Genomic DNA, 17,172 nt, shown 5'->3' with positions numbered 1-17,172 from the left:
ATCCAACAAATATGCAAGGCCGATTCTGAGGTTCCAATGCCTTGCGTTTCTGCGGAGGTATGTGAGCCCATGCTAGACACCCAAAGACTCTGAAATGTCTCACAATCAGTTTCCTACCAGCCCAAGCCTCAAAAGGAGTAATAGCTTGCAAAGCTTTGTGAGGAACCCGATTCTGGATGTGTGTGGCACAACTGATAGCCTCTGCCCAAAAAGTGGGATCAAGAGAACGTGCATGTATCATACAACTAGCCATTTCTTTGAGAGTTCTATTCTTGTGTTCTACAACTCCGTTCTACTGTGGAGTGTATGCAATAGAATGTTGAAGATCAATCCCCTCAAATGTACAAAAATCCTCAAGTTTTTTGTTCACATATTCCCTTCCATTATCTGTACGAAGAATCTTGACCACTTTCCCTAATTGCTTCTCCACACGAGTCTTGAAATCCTGAAATCTGTCAAATACTTCACTCTTATGAATAAGAAAGTAAACCCAAGTGAAGCGCGAGTAGTCATCAATGAAGGTGAGGACATAGTGGGCCTTACTAAATGAAGGTGTTGGAAATGGACCTGCTACATCGCTGTGAATAAGTTGAAGAACTTCCAAAGCTCTCCAAGCTTTCCCCTTATCAAACTTCTCCTCGAGATGCTTGCCCATGGAACACCTTGAACATACACCCTCTGAAAAATTGATTCGAGGTAGACCTATGACCATGTCTTAAGTGCTGAGCTGCTGAAGATAGCGGTAGTTGAGGCGACCAAACCGCTCATGCCATAGCTTACTTTCTGAGTTTGAATGAGTAAGCAAGGCCCTAGAAGGTGAACTTGGCACAAAGTGGGAGAATGAATAAAGCCTTGAGTTGTCATTGACTTGTCCCACTGCTACCAAGGCATCATTATCAAGTTCCTTTACCACAACTAAATCTGGTGTAAACTCAACCTTTTTCCCATTTCCATAGTGAGTGATTTGGTAGATAGAGAGAAGGTTGGTAGACAAGTTAGGAACATAGAGAACATTCTAAAATGTTCCATCATCCATGTCAATTGAACATTTCCCTTCAACCTCTACTTGTGTATCATCTCCTATGTAAATGTGAGGTACTTTAGATGGCTCCAATGAAGAAAACTGCTCCTTTGTAGAACCCATGTGATATGAGGCACCCGAGTCAAGTATCCACTGCTGTGAAGAACCTATTGTAGCCACAAATGCTTGCCCTTTTCCCTTAGACTGTGAGGAAGAGGAAGGAGATGAATCCTTCTTTGTGTAGGCGGATGGCAAGTTGATGTTGTTTTTCTTAAGAAGATTAGTTAACTCATCAACTTGCTTTGTGTGGCATCGATGCTCATCATGACCATACTTCTTGCAATATGCACAAGTTGGTTTATCCTTCTTAGGTGGTGTCCCCTTCTTGGAAGAGGATGAAAAATCACCTTGTGATGGAGAGGATGATTGTCCTTTTTCCTGGTGTGGCTTAGACTTGGATTGCTTCTTCTTCTTGTTGGAATCTTTGCCTTGATTTCCTTGATTCCCTTGATTAGCCACCAAAGCCTTGGACTTTGAAGACTTGAGAAGCCCCATGTTCAACAAATTAGATTGTTCCAATACCAACATTTCTGTGAAAGCATCAAATGAAGGCATAACATAGGAACTCCCCACTGTCAAACGATGAGTTTGGAAGCTAGACACAAATGTTGTATATTCTGGTGCAAGCTTGTCCAACAAGTTGAATATCAACTGAGCATCCTTTTTGTCAATTCCACAATCCTTAAGCTTTGCTCTTAGCTCATTTGCTTTGGTGACATAATCTTGGATTGTATCAAAACTCTTGGGATCCAAGTTGGTGAGCTCATTGTCAATCTTATAGCCTCTAATTTCATCAACTTGACCATACAATTTCTGAAGCATATCCCAAGCATCTTTGATTGTAGTACACTTTTCAATATGAAAGATGAGGTCATCTGATACATACTTGCACAAAGTTCCAAGAGCCATGCAATTCTTTGTGAGCCATTCTAACTAAGCATTAGAATCAGCCTTAGGATTAGGTGGTGCTGCTATTGTTCCATCTATGTAATGCGTGAGACCCTTTTCCATTAATTTACTCCATACTTTAATTTTCCATGATGCATAATTATGTGGAGTTAAAGGAGGAAATTTATGAGGACTCATTGCAACAAAAATGAAAGAGCACAAAGAGAGGCACAATCACACAAGACACCCCCCCAAATTCACTCAATCAAAGAACCCCCCCAAAAGTGATGATTTGGCACTTTATACTTAGTGCGTATACAATGGGCCACTTGCAAAAAATGGCAAAGTGGGCTTCTGATTACAATTTTACAACTGCCTCAATAAGGCCAAAAGAGACTCAAACTAATAATGCAAGAGATCTAAACTAAGATCCAAGCACTTTATAAGTACCTAATAGGCCAAATAAGACCAATATCTGAAAGTACAACTTCCACTCAAAATATCTAAAATTTGATCATATATTATGAAATTAGAAGAAAAAACATGCACTTTCAAAAAAAATGGCACCTGAAAAGGAGGTCGTATGAGCTCAAACGAGGCCTTTGAAGTTGCAAAATTGAGGATTAGACAGGTACAGCTGAGAGAATCCAAAAATTTCGAAAAACCTATGCACAAAAATCAGAAAATAACCACACCACTATGAAGATCATGAAATTTTAGCCCATTTCAAAAAAAATTGCACCAAAAAAGGAGCAAAAAGGAGCAAGATATGGCCTTTCAAAGTCAAACTGCAAAACTGAAAAGCTCAATGAAGAGGGGGTCAAAAAATTTCAAAAGTCTACTGATGTGGCGCTGACATCAGCAAATGACAGGCTTAAATTTGATACCTGTCTGGCTATCACAAAAATGTCATCTCCCTGCATGGCATCCGTACCGTACGAACTACTGACGTGGCGCGGTGATTTCGCTGCTGATGTGGCGGTGACTGGGCTGCTGATGTGGCAGTGACTGGGCACACAGGCAGGGACGTGTGTGCGTCACGTGGCTGGGTCCCAAAGACCACGTGGCAGAAGGTGCAAGGTCACCTGAGGTTGGGTGCCGGCGGCGAGGTGGTTGCCGAAGGTCGGGTGCCTACGGCACAGACTGGAGGCGCGGCGGTGTAGTTGGGTAGTCGGCGGTGTGCGGAGTAGGGCAGCCGGCAATGTGAACCGGCAACAATGGCGATCGAGGGGGTACTGGCGAGAGGTGCACGGCGGCGGCGGGAGGCTCTGGAGCTGCGGTGGCCGAGGAGAGTACGGGGCGACAGCACCGGTACAGCCCTGCAACCTGCAACCTGTAGAGTACTGCGGGGTCACTGGGGTGGGGGTCTGTGGACCCCCCCAAAAAAAAAAAATTATTTTTTATATATTTTTTTATTTTTTGATCGCCTTTTTCAAAAAAAATTCTTTTCTCCTCTATTTTTTTCCGAAAAATAATTAAAAAAATTTCGAAATCTGTACAATAATAGCCAAAATGGGGAAAAAAAATTCCTCACCAAAATAGGTCGACTTTATAGTCAAAATTCATGGAAACGGCCTTCCAGATTCAACCGTGATGTCCAAATTGTTGTACGACGCCCCCAAAAATTGAAGATCCCCAAGTTCGAAAATTGAAGCCTCCAAAATGTCTCCAAAAAACTAATCAATGAAGCCCTATAAGCTCTGATACCATGTAGGATTTTGCCAAGATCAAGGGCACAATGAAAAGCATAAAAAGAGAGACAATAGAATGACAAGAACAAAACTGTATTCTCATCAATATGCAAATGATCAACTGGATTAACCAATACAATGAATAGAGGCCTGCTTATATAGGCAAGGCCATATGGATGTACGAGCACACAATTATGACATGTGGCTCAATGAGAAACAAGGGTAGGTAAGAAATACTAGGGGTAGGTGGGAGAAATAATATAGTATTCCACAAGAGGTGGATGACCCACCGAATGTGGAGTGTAACAGCAAAATAAGACCACAAAAGGTAGAATTTTTCCTACAAGCTCTATCCCTATGTGCACACTTCCCTAAGTTTCTCAAATCCAAAATACGAAGAGATGCATTATCCTAAGTTAACTTAAGTAAAGTGTAATAATATCCAAAATGAATATTTATTTATACCAACAAAATTAATATTTAATTAATTTAAGCCTATCAACATAACTAATTAATTTAATTATGTTATCCTTATTCCTCTTAGAATCAATTAAATCTAATTTAATTAATCCTATCACTATTGTCCAAATATTAATTTATCAAATAAATTAATTATTCCCCTATTCTTCCAAGTCCCCTACAATAATTATTTCCTCTAAACCCCACTCAGTTAATTAATTCTAATTAATTAACCTAGTCATGTGATTCCTACACATCACTTTTCCTAATCCCACTCTGTTAGGCCCAATATGGAAAGCTAATGTACTGAGAGTGGAGGGGTGAATCAGTACTTCAAATCCTTCTACCAACAATATCTTTACTATTATGCATAAACCACAAACTATTGTAACATAACATAAAGCTAAAACAAATAAATAACAATCATACATGATTCACTCCATAACACATATATTTTGGTTACACAGAAACTTTTGGTTAGAGAGAAAAACTACGGTGGGGATGGCACCCACAACTTCACTACTGCAATAAAAAAGGTTGGATAGTTAGAGCTACATGTTCAGCTATTTCTGATAGCTTACCCTGTTAGGAGTATCAAGATCATTAGTTCTACCTTGCTAAAGGATTTTACAACACTTATTCTAAATGTTGCACCTGGTTAAAGGCTTTACAATTTATAGACTTTGTTAGAGTCTTTTACCCTATTAAAGGTTTCTCTTACAACTTCAAAATATTACAATAAAATCTTTACAAATATCTGCAACTTTACATCTAGAATGTTATAGTAGATTCTATGTGCTCAAAATGAGATTACCTTGCTTATAGCATACCTCGGTAACCCATAAAGTAACTCGGTAAACCCTTCTATTTACTCTGTACCTTGACTGTTCTCTAAAATCCCTCTCGGTGACCTCTGTGTCTCTGTAACAGTCATAACACTCAGTGCTTTCTTATGTATCGCACATGTCTTGCTTCATACACCTCTATATGTCTCTATCTGATCTCAATCCATGTTGTATAAATAGATCTTTTATGTTAGTGATCTGGTTCATTGCTTCGATCTTACAAACATGATTTATTGATTGAATAACTGATGCACTGCAAAATGGACAAGGTTAGCAAATGACAAACAACACAAGACACAAGAAATCGTTAGTGTTAGTCAATCAAAAACTAATCTAAACAGGCATATCAAAAGAGATACTAAAATCATGCTAATATATCTAACAAATGAAACAAAGATAATAAGGCATCTCCAAATGCCTCTTAGCATGCTCTTAGCTCCTTCTCCCTTGTTCCTCTCCTCTCCAAGTTCCAAAATAGTGTAGCTCTCAGTAGCTTTTTGCACTATGGATGCTTATGAAGGATTGAGATTTTAGTATTTTGCTCCAAATGTAAAATGAAAAGCTAAAATACTAGATGCTATTAAAATGATTGATTTTAACCAAAATAACAAGATTTTTAGTTTGCTATGCTAAATGCTCTCTAAAATGCCTATAGGTTAAATGCATACAAGTTTTTAGGATCTGGATTATGAAGAAATGGGCTCTATTTATAGGAAAAATGGAGCAATGGATGGTTGAGATTGAGCAATCTCAACAAGGGTCAGGATTGAATGATTTCAAATCCATGTGAGGGCTTTCAACCCAATCCCAAGATGACAAGTGTCAATGTGAGATAGGTTGAGAGGAGAGGGAATAAGCATTAAATGCTTGATATGACCTTGGGAGTTAAGGTCAAGGTTAGTTGAATGAATAAACTCTTTATTCAAAGAATAAAGCTTTTATCCAATGGATAAACTCTTGTGCAAAGGGCAAGAGGGATAAACATGGTCAAAGCAATAAATGTTTGGGGAGACAAGTTTGAAATAACCATAAATGGTTATGTAAGAGCCATAAATGGTCATGTAAGAGCCATTAGTGGTTTTGGAAGACTTTGGAGGTTAATTTGTTGAACACGCAAAGCATTAAATGTTTTTCAAAGACTTTTGAAGTCTTTGAGAAGTGACTTGATTTTGCTTAGGAATGTGACAATAATTAGGGGATGGATTAGGTTAATTAGGAAGGGGTTTAGAAGAATCTAGAAGGGGATTTAGGAATGCAATTGGATTTGGTGGGTGAGGGAAAATAGGATTTTATCAAAATAAAAATTCATTTATTTCAATAAATGTGTGCAAGTTGCATTTGTAGGAAAATGCAAGTGGGGGGGGGATAATGATTTAAATAAATGTTTTATTTAATTTATTTAAAAGAGGAAAAGGGGGATTTAATTAAATAAATAGATTTTATTCATTTAATTGATTGTGAATTTGGTTTAATGAATTAATTAAAATAAATTGAATAATTTATTTAATTAATAGGAGAATGTTTGGAGATGAATTAATTAAATATTAATTTAATTAACTGATGGCTAGTGGATTTTTAATCAAATAAATAGGGAATATTTATTTAATTAAGCTGGACAGATTTGTGTGACTATAATAACCATACAAAATATTTCATTGGATAGATGACCTCGAAATCATACACAATCCTTAAGTGCAATTTCCAATGTGATAACGATTCTATGTTCCTCGATCTTGTAACACGTTTCCACATTTGTGTCTAGGTTCAATGAATCCGGTAAAATGTTTCACTTAGTGTATCATTATTGCTGCTCGGTAGACATGGAATGTTACTCGGTAGACAGCTCAGTGAATACTGGGCTCTGTGACTACTTTCTTCTATAACCGACTGCTCTGTGCATACCAACTGAATGTTTTGGTAGAGGTAACCAACTAGAGTATATAGAATGACTTTGGATATAAAACTAATGGCAACTATAATTAGTAGTAACACACTCAACCTAATTAATCCTTCTAGAATCTATCATAATCATGCTTATCATTATCCATCAATTTTTAATTCCCACTCATGTCACATCAACATTGAGTCTCTCAAATAAATTCAAATTTCTTTGAATCCCTGAATGCATCCTTATTTAAGAATTTTTAATTCCTCATTTTGAATTCAAATTTCTCCCCCCTTTTTCCAAGGAATTTTATATTCCTATTTATTTTCCCAACGCACCCTTGATCCATGCCTTCTATCTAAAATCAATCTCAACCCTTCATAATCAAATCAATCTTGGCCCTCCATTGGCCTCATCCAATCTATAAATTGGAGCCTATTCTCCTCACAAATCATCCACTTCTCATGAATTGTCATGCTGCCTATTTCTTCTCTCATTCTCTTCTAATTCAAATCCTCCTATCCACCACTCAAATCCAATCCAAATATCAATCCATTAATCTTGTTTGAGCACAAGGAGAGAAATCTGCATTCACTTCATCCCTCTCCCGCTCTCCATTAGTCAAACTTTGGAGCTAGCAAAGTTCATGGAGGCGAGGAGGACAAGGAATAGATACTTGCAATGGGAGCTTTATGAGTATATTCTATTTATGTTGTCTTGTTTTCATGATGTTCTTATTTAATCTTTCTTGATATCTCATTTAAATGGTTTTTGGTTTTATTGAATATTAATCATGCACTAACCATTTTATTGTGAGACATTTTGCAAACCACTGCTTCCTCATCAGCCTTCCTCCTTATCATTCTTCCTCATCTCATGACTAGGGCATCATGCTACTAGTCCTTATCCTTTTCTTCCACTATGTTTTATTCTTCTTTGATATAACATCATTTCACAATGCTATATCAAAGAGGGGCAAAATGTAGACACCTAAAATTAATTAAATTAATATTTAATTAATTTAAGCCTATCAACATAATTAATTAATTTAATTATGTTATCCTTATTCCTCTCATAATCAATTAAATCTAATTTAATTAATCCTATCACTATTGTCTAAATATTAATTTATCAAATAAATTAATTATTCCCTTATTCTTCCAAAGTCCCCTACAATAATTATTTCCTCTAAACCCCACGTAGTTAATTAATTCTAATTAATTAACCTAGTCATGTGATTCCTACAAATCACTTTTCCTAATCCCACTCAACCTAATTAACCCTTATAGAATCTATCATAATCATGCTTATCATTATCCATCAACTTTTAATTCCCACTCATGTCACATCAACATTGAGTCTCTCAAAGAAATTCAAATTTCTTTGAATCCCTCAATGTATCCTTATTTTGGAATTTTTAATTCCTCATATTTGGAATTCAAATTTCTCCCCCTGTTTTCCAAAGAATTTTATATTCCTATTTATTTTCCCAAGGCACCCTTGATCCATGCCTTCTATCTCAAATCAATCTCAACCCTTCATGATCAAATCAATCTTGGCCCTCCATTGGCCTTCTCCAATCTATAAATTGGATCTTATTCTCCTCACAAATCATCCACTTCTCATGCATTGTCATGCTGCTCTTTTCTCCTCTTCTTTCTCCAATCTTTCAATCCAAATCCATCCATCTTCAATCCATCACTCAAATCCAAATCCTATCAAATCCACTTACCTTGTTGATCATTTGGAGAGCATTCCACATCCATCAAGAAGGAGCCCATCCAATCAAGTTGAAGAGAGGCGCTATTAAACTTCACTGAAGGTTCAATCTGAGGGAGAAGGTAAAGGTTTGCAAGGTATAAGCTTTATCTTCATTTTTTATGTGGTTTTATACATGTTTCATGTTTGAATATCTTTTAATGTTTTGTTTGTGCACTAACCACTTGAATCCACCTTGCTGGTTTTTCCCATCTTCAAATTGGTTTATTTTTTTATTCATTTTTCAAAAGTGTATAAAAAAACATGTCATTGGGTATAGTGCATGAAGCTTATGTTTCATATCACTTAACGAGGAATTTCAAACATAAAAAAAGGAATTTCAAAAGATAATTGGAGGGAAATGAAAGGGAAGGTTTGAGTGCCTCTTTGTGATGCCTCACAAGGCTTCTAATATCGATAAAAATTTTCCTTCAATGATATTAAGGAGTGGCAATCGACAAAAATAATGTTGGAGAAAAAACTTCCAAGTTGCTCCAGAGAATTGTGTAGGCAAGAGTGTAGGGAATTGGCTTGCCAAGAGGACAAAGACAAAAGAAGAGAGGGGAATTTTTAGGTGTTTTTGTGGTGTTCAATGAAGCCATGAGATTTGTAGGATGAACAAAAAAATTATACTTCAAATGAGGAGTAGAGCCAAGAAGGTGCATAGGCTTGAATCTTTGAAGACTTTTAGGCATGAAGTGCCTAGAATCATTGTAAAATTTATGAATTTTATCTCTTATTGAATGAATAAATATACAAACCTTTGAAACAAAGATAAATTTTAGATTTTGTTTCCATATAGAATTTTAAATGGGATCTTTGTTGAGACATGGACCAGCTAGGACTCGAACCTAGGACCTTCCAACACCCCCCCTTAAGCCACACCTCTCGTGTGCTTGGGGATCCTAGCCTGGATCTGGCTCTGATACCATGTTAGTTTTTTTTAGTGATCAGATTAGCAGTAATTAACAGAAAATACAAATGCAAAGTAAAGTAAACACATAACATGATGATACCCTGGGAAAACCTCCCTCTTGGAGGTGAAAACACAGCAACTAATATCTCAGATTATATTGAACCAATCTCAATGACAGATATACAACTTGGACAACAAGAACTTATCTTGTTGTAGATGCCACATTATACCGAAGGTTTTATCAATTCATTATCTTAGCAATGGTTTGCCAGCCCTTGAAGATGATTCGTCAACCTAGTATAATGTCCTCCACTTCTCAACAAGAATTCGTTATACTTGGATGATTATCCAAGTTAATTTGTTGTCCTAGATCACTGATAATGTGCAGAACAAACTCGTTGATTGTAGCTAGGGAGATAACTCACTGAATGTGATCTCTAGATGGGATTCGCTGGCACCTATGATCAGATCATTGACTTTGTGACTAAGTTCGCTGACTTCAAAATATAGTTCGCTGATCTTTGGAGCAAAACAGATTACATTAAGGCAGATGATATTCGCTTGAGTTATCTCACTTGTGACCTCAAGTCACTTCCTTTATATACATGCCCTTAACCCTTATGCCTAGGTCGACATTGGCATCAAACTACAAATTCACAAGTCACATTATAGGGTCAAACCCATTTATAACTATAAGTTACATTCGCCATTATAGGGTCAGACCAATATCACAAGTTACATCGGTTAGGAAATAACACTTTACAAGTTACATATTAATAGGTCCTAACCTATTGAATTTACAAGTTACACATGAGATGTTCCCAAATAGGGCCTGCCCTATTACACAATCGCCCAAATAGGCCAAGTTAAACATATGCCAAATTTCTAAGGCCAAAGGCCACTTAGCACTTAGGTGAACTAGGTCAGCCCTAGAAGGGATCCGACCTAGATACACAACAACACTCCCTCTTAGATAGGGAGGATTTCTTCTAAATGACCAAGTCACATAGTGACTATCACCATGGCTATTCCCATGGATGAGACACACCATGGCTACTCCTAGAGGGTGAACAAACTCATCATGGAACTTCTTCCATGATACCCACCATACCTACTCATAGAGGGTGGGCTCACCATGCCTACTCCCAGAGGGTTAACAAGTACACCATGATACCCACCATACCTACTCGCATAGGGTGGATCCACCATGCCTACTCACAAAAGGCGGAACGAGGGCTTTCACCTCAACCTTCTCCAGGAAGATGCCTTAACTGATGGCTTTTACCTCAACCTTCTCCCGGAAGGTTTCCTTAACTGAGGGCTTTCACCTCAACCTTCTCCCGGAAGGTTGCCTTAACCAAAAATGTGGCTTCCTCTGAAGCTGAAATAACAAGCTCCCTCTGAAGCTTGAAACAATAAGCTCTCTCTGAAGCTTGAAACAACAAGCTCCCTTTGAAGATGAACCTTATCATATTATCACCAACTAAGCTATGTCTCCTAGTCTTCAGCCTATGATGCTTCCTCACAAGATATCTCAAAACCTTCCTCTCTTGAATACAATCATCATCTTTATGCTCCTCAGTCTGTCCTGAAAGCATTTAAGAGAGGTTACTGATAGTTCAAGACTATCATACATGATTCACTATCCAATGAATTGATAACAACATAAAAAATTCAAAAAATACTTCTCTTATAAGTTAGTTTTCAACATAACCATCCACTTAGATCACACTAAATCATCTTATGATGGCCTTCGACCCTCGCCATCACTCAAAATTCATTCTCATCCATAAGAACTTCATAAATACCCTCGCTATAGGAGTGTGAATTTAGTTTGAAGTTTGTACACTACATGACATTAGCAATCAATAGTTGTGAATCATTTCCCAGTCTGTATGAGTAGAGCGATAAGCCTAATATAATTACATTCATGCTAGTCTTCTTCAACACTTCTCTATGCTACCTGCTCTGATTTCTTAATCTGCAAAAAAAAAAAGATACATGATCTACCTTCAAGATGTTAAGCTTTATAGAAGGAACCCACTCTGATACCATGTTGAGACATGGACGAGCTAGGACTCGAACCTAGGACCTTCCAACACCCCCCCTTAAGCCACACCTCTCGTGTGCTTGGGGCTCCTAGCCTGGACCTAGCTCTGATACCATGTTAGTTTCTTTTAGTGATCAGATTAGCAGTAATTAATAGAAAATAAGAATGCAAAGTAAAGTAAACACATAACAAGATGATACCCTGGGAAAACCTCCCTCTTGGAGGTGAAAAACCCAACAACTAATATCTCATATTATATTGAACCAATCTCAATGATAGATATACAACTTGGACAACAACAACAACTTATCTTGTTGTAGATTCCATAGTATATTGAAGGTTTTATCTATTGGAAACTAATAACACTAAGAGGGGGGGGGGGGGGGGGGGGGGGTGGTGAATTAGTGTTATACTAGAATATAAAATTTTAGCCTTAACAAAACATTCATGCACCAACCGGTATACCAGTATAAACAGAATTGAAAGAAGTAATGCAACCAATAAGACAAACATATAAATGAGAACCATAACACACGGATTTATACGTGGAAAACCTCAATGAGGAAAAACCACGGTGGGATTTGTGACCCACAATATCAATCCACCGGCCATATGAAGAGATATTACAATATATGATGGGCCTCCACTTGCTGGAAGGCTTACAGCCTAGAGCACACTTCTCAATCACAATAGGAGCCTCATTGACTACATAAAATTCCAAACAACAATCCGGAGAAGTGTGAATTGCTAAGATAGCATCTGCTATGCCAGAACACAATTATGGTTTAAGCTTTGTCTGTTTTGGTTAAAACCCTAAACCTCTATACCGAAATAACCCTTACAATAAATTCCTCACATACATAATCTCTCTGATATATTTCGCATCACATTACATTTACATATCCATTACCATGTCTCTCTCCTTCTTACAAAATGATCTAATCAATCTTCCCTATATACCCTATACAAATTTATGCCTTATGTCGGCTTACAAGGATATATACAATATCAAATTACATGTTGGCCATATAACATAAATGAATAAACATTAAAACAAGTTGCCAATGCCGGATCCAAGATATGTCGGCCTCTAATACCAATGACCTTTACTATACCATGTCGGCCTGCATTGTCAGTGACCAAAGAAATCTTCTATCCTACTAGTGCTAGTGTCGGTGTAGAGTCTGTGAAGTGCCTGTTAGTACACCATATGAAGTCGCAACCCAAAATCATGTTGCCATTAATGACAACATAGCGAAACCTAACCAATAGAGTGTCAATTTCCAACAATCTCCCCCTTTGGCATTGATGCAACACTCATGTGAAAAATGGTCATGGTTTCTGTAGACACCTAAAATTGTCCAGTCCGATTAAATAAATATTTTATTTATTTAATTATCTTATCCTAATTCTTCTATTAATTAAATAAATATTTATTTATTTAATTCATTCATTTATCCTCTTCTAGCCTTGTTTCTCATTTAAATAAATACCTTTATTTATTTAAATTATCATTTTCCTAAATTAAATAAATACTTTATTTATTTAATTGATTCCACTTCCTCTATTAATTAAATAAATATTTATTTAATTAATTCATTCATTAACCTTTTCCACCCATGACACATGTCATTCATCTCTTAATTCCTACACTACCTACCCTCTCATTATTTTCTTATTTTCTCTACCTACCCTCTAATCATAGCCGACCATTTATCTTTTACACCTCTCAATCTTATCCCTCCATTTCATATAGTATCTTCTATATAAGGAGATGATTCCTTCGTTATCTAGCCCTAGACTTATACATTCTAGTCAAGCATCCTAGCATTCGAACTTGCATATGCGATCCTACTTGCAACCACATTTTCATTTTTTGTTGAGCTCTTGTGCACATATAAAATCTGAGAGCAAATATATCAAACAAGATCAATGGAGATAGGAAGAATGGAGATCAAAACCCTATTGGACATGTGATGGTACAATCTTTGTGATTTCATTTGATTTGCATTGTCTTAGGTAATCTTCATATGTTATGGTGGATCTTTGTTGTTGTTAGGCCAGGGTTTTGTGGTTGAATTCATTTAGTCTTTCAACATTGTTGTTATCCATTTTCACCGTATACATTTTGGCACACCCGGTGGGACCCTTGTCCCTTTTTGCATTTAACATCTTTTGTTGTAGATTTTGTGTTTTTGAAGTTGCAAATCTGACATTTCCGACAATATTCTGATATTTTCGTGTCTGTGTACTTTCGGGTCGCGTTTTTTTTATTTTCTGTCGCGTCTGTGACATCTGGAATCATGTTTGCGCCTTTGATAGTATTTTATTTTTTTTGCAGATTCCAGGAAACGCATCTGTGTTCCCTAGTCGTGTCTGTGAAGTCTTCAGGCGCGTCTGTGTTCAAGAACCACGTCTGTGTCAGATCTAATCATGTCCGTGTTCAGAAACTGCATCTGTGTCAAATCTAATCATGTTTGTGTTTCTAGTAACCGCGTCTATGTGCAGTTGTTGCATTTTGATTTCTTTGATCTGGTTTTTCATCATTCGGATTTCAAATCTAGTTTATATTGAGCTAACATCTTCAGATCTAGCTAACGAAATTGGTGCAGCTTGTCTTGAAAGCAAAAGAAGAAAAGAAATCGTTTTGTCAAAGGCCCTATTTCACAAAGTTTTTTGGATCTAAAATTTACCTAACTTGTGTGCTTGCAGGAAGGGGTGATCATTTGAAACTACTAATAGATCTTTGTTGCAGAGCCTTGGCGAGGGTTTTATTGTGTGCCTTATTTTCATAGATTAGCAAACACTTCAATTGGTGCACTAAAATTGAACCATTATCTTTTGTGTCTTGAGCAATAGGCTCTTTTTGTTTCATCTTTAGAGGGCCTGTCTCCCCGTGTGGTCATTAGGACTAATAGTGAGGAGAGAACGACACAAGTGGTAGCGAGGAAAACTCACCTCTTCTGAACCACTATAAACAACTGTATCCATGGTGAAAACTATGGATAACATGTGTTGATTAGTTCATACTGACACTATGTCTCCCCATAAACCCGTTTGATCAAATTTATTTGATCAGTTGTAGGACGTAACCCCTACCAGCTAGGAGCCTTCTGTATTTACAGAGCTGAAAGTGCCACATGTATGGCCACACGAGTGGATGCCCTTACTAGTACCTCTTTGTTTTAGAAGCCAAAATCCTTCTAGTTGTTGGGGCAGGAGGTTGAACCTTTGGAGCGGCCCACACACATACAGTTCTTAGTAGAGATACAAAGTTCACCACGAGGAGTTTTCATGGGGACTGATGCTTGGCTGCCCCGAGAAGTGAGTGTCGAGGGTGGAGCCAGTGGGGTCAAGCATTTAAGTATCCACTTTGAATAGCGTAGCCTCATGTGGGAATCAACAACTATTGTCCTAGCCAGCCATAAGAATTGTGCTTGACTTATTTTAAACATTCAAACATTCAAGACCAAACATTAAAACATTGTGTCTTTTGTGTCTTCAAGTGTATGCAAAACAATTTTACATCAAACAACACACTTTTCTTTGAGTCATTTTGAGTCTAAACACCTGCAAACATTGAGTCTTCATCAACACTGTGTCCTCTTGTCATGAAAAACAGTCAAAAATTCAGATTTGGTCACAACAAATCACTTCACGGATTGGAAAAATTGCACAAAGTTTTCAGAAACGCGTCCGTGTCTGACAGAACTGTGTCTGTGTCATATAACTGCATCTGTGAAGGGTAGAAACGTGTTTGTGTTCTCTTGAGCAACATTGCACTTACAGCATCTCAGAAACGTGTTTGTTTCTAACAGAACCACGTCTGTGTCATTTAAGCACGTTAGTGTCTGACAGAATAGCATTTGTGTCATTTAAGTGCGTCTGTAAAGTATACAGGCATGTCTGTGTTCAGAATTAAAAACTTTCATAATCCAACAAATAAGGAACAGTCAGTTTCAGACTTATTGAGTTTCCTAGGTATCTCTCTAGGTTTTCATCTATCATTCAACCTGTCTTTGGGTCTCACAAAGTCCATCATTGCTTTACACCTTACATTACATTCACATTTGTCTAAACTTGAGTCTAAAGGTCACTTGCTTGTCCTCATCATACTTTGTCAACACACTACATACAACAATTGTTGGCATTTTTGATGTTTATGTTGTGATTGTCATTGATGGACACACACTTGTATTGAGATCCCCTTTATATGTATGAGCTAGATCTCAACCGATATTTGTTTCAGCCAGTATGTTGTATTCTAGTCTTTAGACTATTGGTGATTTTGCATAATGTGTTTCCCAGTTGAAAGCGGCATGTCGACCCTAAGTGGCTCGTAGATCTCAAGCAGTACGAGGGAGAAAAGCGGCATAACACATTCTTACCAGTCTTCATTTTTGTCAAACTGGCAACCGGTATTTTGTATGAACCAGTAATACTCTGTGATGAGTTACCAACCGGCATTTTGTGATGAGTTACCAATCCACCGATTGATTGAAGATGCCGACACACTGACGGTGTTTTTTGTGTCATGTTACTGAGTATGTCTAGATTCATTGAACCTAAGAAATTGTAATGTAATCCTATTGGACCGACATGAAATCAGATTCCTTTAAAAGGACATCATGTCTAGGGTTTTAGGTTGTTGCTGAAAGGGTTTATGTTGTGACTAGGGTTTAAGGTGGTTGTTGAGTTGTTGTAAGAGTGATCTTATTTGAGAAGATCAAGTTGTAACTGAGAGAGAGATAGAGAAGACTGAAGTAATGCTGGAATGCATTAGCAGTGAGCTATACTGGATCTAACCAAGCAGTTTGTGTTATTAGATAGATCAAACACTTGTTGATTACTCACATCTTTGAAAAGTTTGTAGCCCTTAACCGGGTAGGCCCAAAAGCCTATTGTAAAATCCTCTAACAAGGTGGTTCACTTTTGTGAATCTAAAATCCTCTAACAAGGTAGTCTTTAATCGGACTTATCTCCTAACAGAGATTGAGATTCCTAACAGGATCTGTTCTGGTGAAGAACATTGTAAGACCTTAACTGGTTTGGTTTCTATTCTGCAGATAGTGACTTGTGAGTTCCATCTCACCATGGTTTTTCCCATTTGGGTTTCCACGTCAAATATCTTGTGTTATGGTTGTATTGCTTTTGTGGGTGAATGCTTTATTTGCATTTTGGTTTGCATGTGTGATAACTGGTCTGTCTATTAAACTATTTTACTGGTTTATCTTCAAACTATTTAAGTGTCTAAGTATAGAGATTTTTGGCATACTAATTCACCCCCCCTCCCTCTTAGTATTCATCAATTGGTATTAGAGCCTACCTTTCTATAAGTTTAACCACTTGGAAAGAGATATGGGGGAATACACCTTGAGGGAACGTACTCAATGGCTCACTCAGTCTGAGCAAGCCTATGATGATCTTATGGTCAAATACAAGGCAACTCAAGCAAAAGGAGAGAACATGTAGAGAAGATGATGGAGCTATCTGAAAGTAGTTCTGAAGATGAAGCAAATATGGAAGCCATGATTGCAAAAGTAAATAAGTTGAATGATTCAAACTCCAATCTGAGAAAGGAGTTGGAAGGACTGACTAT

General features: G+C 37.4%; 1 protein-coding gene across 1 annotated transcript in view; it reads left to right on the top strand.

The window, feature by feature from the left end:
* The window catches only part of LOC131040316 (subtilisin-like protease SBT3), a 45,660-nt gene extending 42,520 nt beyond the window's left edge, over positions 1-3,140 (top strand). The window contains exon 4 of the mRNA XM_059219301.1: positions 2,994-3,140. Coding sequence (XP_059075284.1) covers positions 2,994-3,140 — 147 coding nt within the window. The remainder of the gene's footprint in view (positions 1-2,993) is intronic.
* The last annotated feature ends 14,032 nt before the right edge of the window (positions 3,141-17,172 follow it).

Source organism: Cryptomeria japonica, chromosome 4, assembly GCF_030272615.1.
Source record: "Cryptomeria japonica chromosome 4, Sugi_1.0, whole genome shotgun sequence".
Classification (NCBI taxonomy): Eukaryota; Viridiplantae; Streptophyta; class Pinopsida; order Cupressales; family Cupressaceae; genus Cryptomeria; species Cryptomeria japonica.
Note: the sequence above shows the minus strand (reverse complement) of the source record. Positions and strands in the feature narration are given on the sequence as shown.